The sequence below is a fragment of the Palaemon carinicauda genome, chromosome 6 (assembly GCF_036898095.1).
Source record: "Palaemon carinicauda isolate YSFRI2023 chromosome 6, ASM3689809v2, whole genome shotgun sequence".
Lineage (NCBI taxonomy): Eukaryota > Metazoa > Arthropoda > Malacostraca > Decapoda > Palaemonidae > Palaemon > Palaemon carinicauda.
In genome coordinates, this window is record NC_090730.1 from 20,818,334 (window position 1) to 20,826,843 (window position 8,510).

The window sequence follows — 8,510 nt, forward strand, 5'->3', positions numbered from 1 at the left end:
TACACTGCCCAAATGTGTACAGTATCTAGTTTGTCAACTTTTAAGAGGGCTGAGGAATGAGACCATGCCCCTTGCTTGTTGACACAAGCTACTATGATGGATTTGCCACAAAAACATTAACGAGTCATTAAACATGCTTGGAATGCTTGCAGTTGAGAGACTGTGCGTACATTCCAGGATGAAGAATTTCAGAAGTTATTACAATGAACGCAAACCTCAGGCGACTAGGTCACCAAAGCACATGGTTCACCTCTCCTTCGACACATCTAAAAACAGTTGCATGTCCGGAAGTGGGGGGTTTAGAGGAACTCCCCTGATGAGGTCTTCGTCTAGCCACCATTTCTTGCTTTATACGCTTATTAACACGAAACCCCATTATCAGCCATGCAAACTAAAGGTAAGAAAAAGATTAAACAGCCTTGGATAGGACGCAACAGTCATCACACTCATAGTTAAATCTTTGACAGGCAGGTTGGAGGCCCTACTCAACCCCGTTTACAACCTGTCGTTAACTACAGTACCTTGTTAAAGAATTCAACGGCCATTCCAGCTCCACAGTAAACATTTCCCTATTCTAAAGGACAAAAGGTTTGTATGGACAAAGTAAATATAATCTAAATGACTTGTGTTAGAGTTACAGAAAATTTTGAGGGCTATACTATAAATTCCAATTCCCCCAAAAATGTAAAAAATTTATCTATAAATAAGACACCGAGTATGATTTACCGTTAACTCCTCAGCAGAAAATCTTTTGGTTACTTCATCGTCAACAATAGCTTCCATGCCAGTTCGAATATAATCCAAGCAGTCTCCAAGTTCAAAGTCGTGAGTATCCAACCTCTCATTATTGTCCTTAAACATGGAAAAATGCATATTATAACCCTGTAAACTGAAATAGTATTATTAAAAAAACTGCAAAATAATTAGCTGAAAATATATTTTGTTTTTTAAAAAAATATGTATGTATGTACAGTACTTCCGATAGACCTAAAAAAAATGAATCAACTTAGGATTAAATCTTCTGAAGCTTGTGGTTTATAATAATAAGCAAAGGAACTGAGTAATTCTGCATCATATCAACTGTATTAGCTATGTAATTACAGAAATAAAACAGGCAGAGTGATAAGTAAAGACCAAAAAAAATTCTTTCAAAAGAATTTGTAAGTCTACATTTATTTTCAAAACAATTCAGAAACTAAAGTTAAGAAAAGGTTAGACTTACAGAAAAGAATGACATATCCTATTTCATAAAAAATATACATTACTGTAATTACAATATACATTACATACAATTCAATGCCCTAATATATCTAAAGTAATATAAATACAAATGCTCAGTGAGAACATTCCACTCCAATCATGAGTTTGCAAATGAGAAAATATAAAAATATGAGCAGAAGAAATTAAGAACCTACGAAAGGATAAAAAACTACAAAATAGTCAAATACAGTATCCTTAACAACAAACTGATAAGAGTAGAGTTCACAACATGCTAAGCGAGTTTGAAGTGAAAATGTTTTGCAGAGCAAGAAGTATTTTTTTAAATTGAAACAGCGTGAAAATCAGAACTGCTATATTAGCCGACATCTTTGGAAATATGAAAATCACAGAATATATTGACATTACTGAAAGGGGAATGACAAGCCATGACGGAAAGACAGATGATAAACACAAAACATAAATGCCGATAGTGAAAAGATTAGTGCTTGTGTCATGACTTACACAAGAAAAAAAAAAAACTTTGCAAAGGAAACACTTCACTGACAATTATAGTAAGTATTTTCTAAATGTTTTTTCATGAAAAGAAATACTTGACTCGATAATCTCGAGACCTTATCATTCACAGGCTTTTGACAAGGGAAGAAATTTTAACAAAGAATGTTCTCTTTATTACAACTGTCACTGTCATCATTCTCCTTAAGTAATAAAAATCTATTATTAGATTCATACTTACCTTATCGAGTAGAGGCCGAAGAATGAGCTTATCACGACATATTACTTTTTCTGTGTGGACTTCCTCCTCCTCATCATCAGAGTCCTGGGAACTGTTACCATGGCTACTTGAAGACTGGGCTAATCGTTGCCGACCAAACTGAGTAGAAAAAAAGACTAGTAATTATCTTAAATTTAAATAAAAGATAATTCCCATTCCAGCCTTACTCATCTATAATGAGAAATGAGAACCAAATTCTACACAAACCTTACTACCCAAAAGAAACCAAACTTTGTCCCATTTAATTCACATACAGTATATTGTACAATACTAATAAAGGCAACCTCCACCACTGGTCTGAATGATCTAACCACACAGAGTGATTAGATAAAGCCAATCAGATACTATCAAACCACTCCACTTGCAGATCTAACCAGTTAGAGAGTAACGAGTAAAAAGACTTACGTTAGCACCTCCAATGATTCGCCCGAACTCCTATTCACAATGAAGGACATCTCCAAACATATCAGAAACTATACTCTACCCTGTGATTGGATATTAAGACCACACTTCAACTACACAATATAAAACATTACAATAATCATAAAGGAACTTCCAACAAAAATAGTACCAGAGAAACTAATATATAAAACTATGTAAAACTTTACTTTTGTACAATTGCCACAATAATATAGAATGGAGGGAACTTGAACATACACAATTAATAACAAATGATGAAAAGCCTTAATTTTCAAGCATCACTAATGCTAATTTAATACCAAAACGGATATGTTTAAAGTTCTAATTATAAATTACATATCAATATCTGTTGATAAAAGCAATGACCAATTTTACTTATTTCACATTACTATGCTTTATTTCATGGCCATTGAAAATTCTAGAAAAATAATTCAAAGGAAAACACTTAGACAGTGCAATGATTCAAAATACTGTATACTGTATTAAGATTAATCTTCCAAAATATTTGAAAAGAAGACCATGACAATCATCCTAGAAATGGTCTAATAACTTAATACAATCTATGGACCTGCTTTCAATCCTTCATGTTTTAGTACATAAATACTCCACCTTGTGCTAATTTATTAAGTTTCTTAGTTTAATAAAACAAAAAATTTTATGTGAAGAAAACATATTACTCTTACCAAGAAATACCAACTGCTTGAGTAAATTATAATCATATAAAAGACTGTCAAACGAACCTACGTTCATCATATACTGAGGAGCACCCATTATCATTGGATACTATGACCTAATGAAAATCAAAACCATTATGAATATGAGTCACATGAGAAGGCCAGAGCAATGGCATATTCTTCAAACAGAACGGTCATCATCAAGGTGAATAAGGTGAGAATTCAATAGTATTAATAAAATTGTCCACAAAACATGAAAAAATAAACAGCCACATTCTTTTTGTTCACGGACAAAATCTACTATAAGGTTTCAGTCATAATACAGAGCACTGGATTCTATCTTGGTTATTTAACAAAAACCCATTTACTTCAACTTTAATAACCTGGCAATTTGCCACCAAGAGGATACCCATTCAGCAAAAAACAAAATGAGTGTACAATAGAGTACTAATATTAATCTTCATATGGTATTTTATTGGTATGAATACTTTTTCTCCATATACTGAACAATAAAAATTTTCAATTCTACAATAACACTGATGGATGGAAAATTAAAAATTTGTAGTGTAGTAATGCAAAATTGAGTACTCTACTGTACAGTCCTACCATTTTCTTCCTACGGAGTACCCACTGTGGGAACTATGTTGTTCGCTCCCTCTTGTTGGAATTCATGTCATTAAAGGTGAATTTGAGGGTTTGGAATGGCCAAGACACTACTACTTTAAAATATTCTACAATGCCAATGTATTTGTATTGGCGGCAGGGCAAATGTTATGATGCTTCATATGTTAATAGTGTACTTTTGGGCTTTCTGCAATCTCCTGAGTGTAACTTATTACCAAAATAGAATATTGTAATATTAAATGGGAGGACACAAAACTGGTTTTCCTTGTAATCACCAGACAGCTGATGTCAACCTATTCTGAATATCTTCTCCAGTAACATTCTTATCGCATGTTTTTTAGACGTTTTTTTATCTACGTGCTGTGAACAACTTAATGGCTCAGCACATATGCCAAAGTAATTATTTTATTTATTAATTTGGTAATTACTGCAAGATTAATACTGCAGTTAAGGAAAGTTTTTAGTTTACATTTCTCTTACCCTCCCCATGCATCTAGCAGTGCTTACATTGTGTAAATATTTCATGAAATTTTCAATCATTACTAAAATATATTACTTTAGATTAAATTACACAATATATTACTTTAGATTAAATTACACAATGTTTATTTCTATAAATTTGATCGATTTTAAATAAATTATACAGAGATGCTATTTAACCAAAATGCAATTTCCCTTCCTAGAACACTATAAGGGCTTGTTCATTCAGTACTATATAGGATACTAAAGGTTCTTTGATTATCACTTCAGCACCAACTACATACCATATAGGATACTAAAGGTTTTTTGGTTATCACTTCAACACCAACTACATACAGTACATGGCTTTCTGCTTCTTACCAATTCTCTACTGATGCTCCTGACTAGTTGTACAATCTTAACTTTGTCTTGCACCAAGTATTGCATTACTCAAAAAATAATCCTTTGAGTGGGACCTTTGCAGGTCAAGAACCATTAGTTTCTCTTAAATTTAAAACATTCTATTAGAGCAATTTTTTAAGTTACAGATTACATAAAAAGGAGGTAGTCATTTCACAATATAATTTGGAATAGCTTTCGTCACATACACAAAAGCTTATAACCTAAATTTCCAAATAGGGAAGTGCCATCCTTTACAAATTTACTATATCTTTGAACTGGCAGTCAAAGATTAATTTTTGCCTTTAAAAGGAAGTAGCTGCTTTAAATAAGCTTCCTAGGACCACAAAACCGTATTAACTGTAATTGTATCAATAAACATACTGAATAGTATTTAGCTGCAACTAACTTGCCCTTTCTTCTTAATTGAACAGAAAAGAGAGAGAGAGAGAGAGAGAGAGAGAGAGAGAGAGAGAGAGAGAGAGAGAGAGAGAGATTTACCTTATTGCTTTATTTTTTGTTTGGGTTCCCCCAGGTCCCTCAGTGTGAGGCACCTCGTATATCCATCAGAGAGTTACTAATGCATCTTCCAGTCTTGAATGGTCTGGGATGCATCTTAGGTATTTATCGAGCTTATTCTTAAACACATCTACCCTCACTCCTGATATGTTTCTTAGATGAGCTGGCAGCACATTAAATAGTCGCTGCATTATCGATGCTGGTGCGTAGTGGATTAATGTCCTATGCGCCTTCCTTAGTTTTCCTGGTATATTTTTTGGCACTTAATCTACCTCGGATTGCTCTTTCTGATATTCTTTAGCTCCATGACGTTCTCAGTAATTCTTTCTATTTGCTTCCATGCTTGTATTATCATGTAGTGTTCTCTTCTCCTTTCTAGACTGTATAGTTTTAAAAATTGCAGTCTTTCCCAGTAATCAAGGTCCTTAACTACTTCTATTCTAGCAGTATAGGACCTTTGTACACAATTTGTGCAATATCTTGTGGGTACCATATCACATTGCAGTACTCGAGTGTGCTACGTACATAAGTTTTGTAAAGCATAATCATGTGTTCAGCTTTTCTTGTTTTAAAGTGTATGAATAACATTCCCATTTTTGCTTTACATTTAGCCAACAGTGTTGCTATTTGGTCGTTGCATATATTCCTATTTAACATTACACCAAGGTCTTTAATTGATTCCTTGTTTGTGATTGTCTCGTTATTAGGTCCCTTGTATGCATATACCATTCCTTCTGTTTCCATAATTTATTGATTCAAATTTATCGGAGTTAAATACCATCCTATTTATCTCCGCCCATTCATATATTTTGTTTAGATCTCTTTGTAGTGAGTTCCTATCTTCATCACAAATAATTTCTCTATTTATTCTTGTGTCATCAAAGAAACTTCTCACTACAGAGTTTTTAACATCACAGTCTATGTCTGAGATCATAATAACAAACAGCAGTGCAGCTAATACCGTACCTTGTGGCACACCAGATATTACTTGAGCTTCATCTGATTTCTCGTCATTTGCAACCACTATATGTTTTCTGTTTTGCAGGAATTCTTTTCCCCATTTTCCTATCTTTCCCGCAATATTATGCTTTCTCATTTTTTTCTCTAATAAATTATGGTCTACCTAGTCAAAGGCTTTAGCAAAATCTAGATAGATCACATGTGTCTTTTTCATTTATCATATTTTTGTATGTTTTCATAGTGTGCCATCAGTTGGGTTTGTGTACTCTTTCCAGGCACAAAACCGTGTTGACCTATATTAAACAAATTATTTTTAACCAAATGATTCATTATTTTCTTTTTTATTACCCTCTCATACACTTTCATAATATGCGATGTTAGACTAACAGGTCTATAACTGCTTGCCTCTAGTCTTGATCCACTTTTGAAAATAGGGGTTATATAAGCTAATTTATGTTTATCTCGCTCATATCTACACTTTGTCTTAGCAGTATTACAAGCGGCTTCGCGATAGCGTGTGCAGTTTTTTTTTAACAAAATCGCTGGAACTCCATCTGGTTCAGATGCCGATCCATTTTTTTTGAGAGAGAGAGAGAGAGAGAGAGAGAGAGAGAGAGAGAGAGAGAGAGAGAGAGAGAGAGAGAGAGAGAGAGAGAGAGAGAGAGAGAGAGACCTGGACCATTCTGACTTCACTAAAATACTAAAATGAATAGAAACAGAAATCACAATCTTTTAATCAATTTGTATTTTTCCCAACCATACAAACCGCAAGACCTCTAACAGGAATATAACTTCACAAACTGAAACAGTCATTCAGCTTTTTAATGAGATTTTCACAGCTGGCATTCGGATAGGTCCAACTACAAAGGTACCAGTACCTTCACTTGGGCAGTGTAACCTAAAGGTCTCGGGTTTGTATGGTTAAGAAATACCTATATAAATTTATTAAAAAACTTGGGATTTCTTTTCATGTGTAATATCAAACAACAACTAACAGGAACTAATTTTTAGGAAGTAGGCAGTCCCTAAAACCAATCTGGTTGGTTTTACAAGCCCATAGTGCACTTTGGTCTTGGAGAAGAAGAGAGATTATCCTGTTACCCTCCAAACAACCTGAGCATGAAGTCACAGGAGCTAGGCTAGGTTTCTATCAGTTAATTTGTAGGAAGTCATAGAGGAACCTATATTTGCACGGATACAGCTGTATTCACCTTATTAAAAGCTTAATGGCAGTTTCCAGCATCGCTGAAATAATTTCATATGGCAAGAAATAAGTTCTAAAGTGGCATAAACTTTTTTGCTCTCACCAAATAACTTTACGGACTGATCAATTAAAGACAAGACACTCAGTTAAACTTTACTTCGAGACCAAAATTGAAGGTGAATTTTTCACCAAAAATTCCTAGCACCTTTTAATGCTTTAAAGTTCACTATAGATGTCAGTGATTACAGGATTCAGTAAACTCCTGTTCTGCACAGATATTAACAATAAAGACACGATAGAGAACAAAAACAATAATCAGGATTATGACTTTTCGACAGCTTTAGTATGATACGCAAGCCAAGATTACAATATTGAAAGAGGAAATAGCTAATAACCTTTTTCCATCTTTATAGCAAGAAGAAGAAATAGCTAATAGTCTAATTCATTTCCAACAAGTCCTTGTATCAACAATTCAACCAGCATTAAATAAAAACCACCCTTTTCCTTATAAGTTACACTGATGTAAAAGTCTTCAAGAACAAATAAACAGAATAGTATTCTTCTTTGTCTGCATCTTTTCCCACTTTTCAAGAACAAATAAACAGAATAGTATTAAGGTACTAAAAACAAAGACCTCAAGAGTACTTTTAGTTGCCAAGAATCCTGACAATGTCTACCAAGGCAACATAGATAATTCAAGGACAAGGAAATTTGGTTGAAAAAAATTATGGTCAAATTGAAAAACAAAACTATTGAAAAAATTGAGTGCTGAATATATTCTTTATTGCTAAATGAATATAGATACACTATAAATAGTTTATCAATTAAATTTAACTCTGAATTCCTAATTTGAAAAAATAAAGCCAGTAAAGAAAATCTTACACAGATCCTGATATTCATATCTACGAATAATCTGAATAAACAAGTCTCTCTTTAACTTTATATATAAAGACAAGCAACCAAATATCAGAAAGCACTTAAGATAGGATTAAAATTGGAAGAGAGGTAGTGAAGCGTAAAGATTTTCTGAGCAGCAATCTAGGAAAGCATATACTGTACAGAGAACAATCATAATTGAGGGGAAAATAATATATGGTTTTCCTTGCTGAGAGAGAGAGAGAGAGAGAGAGAGAGAGAGAGAGAGAGAGAGAGAGAGAGAGAGAGAGAGAGAGAGAGAGTGTGTGAGTGTGTGTGTGTGTGTATTTTCAAAGCAAACTAATAAAAAACTTCGAGAGAAGAATGATAGAATAAGGGGATG

The 8,510-nt window shown here is 33.6% G+C and overlaps 1 protein-coding gene across 3 annotated transcripts in view; it reads right to left on the reverse strand.

Moving 5' to 3' along the window:
* The window catches only part of Gpat4 (Glycerol-3-phosphate acyltransferase 4), a 76,610-nt gene that overhangs the window by 41,546 nt on the left and 26,554 nt on the right, over window positions 1-8,510 (reverse strand). For all 3 annotated transcript variants that reach the window (XM_068375081.1, XM_068375082.1, XM_068375080.1), the window contains 2 exons: window positions 1,955-2,092; window positions 727-852 (listed from right to left, as the gene is read on the reverse strand). In XM_068375081.1, coding sequence (XP_068231182.1) covers window positions 727-852; window positions 1,955-2,092 — 264 coding nt within the window. The remainder of the gene's footprint in view (window positions 1-726; window positions 853-1,954; window positions 2,093-8,510) is intronic.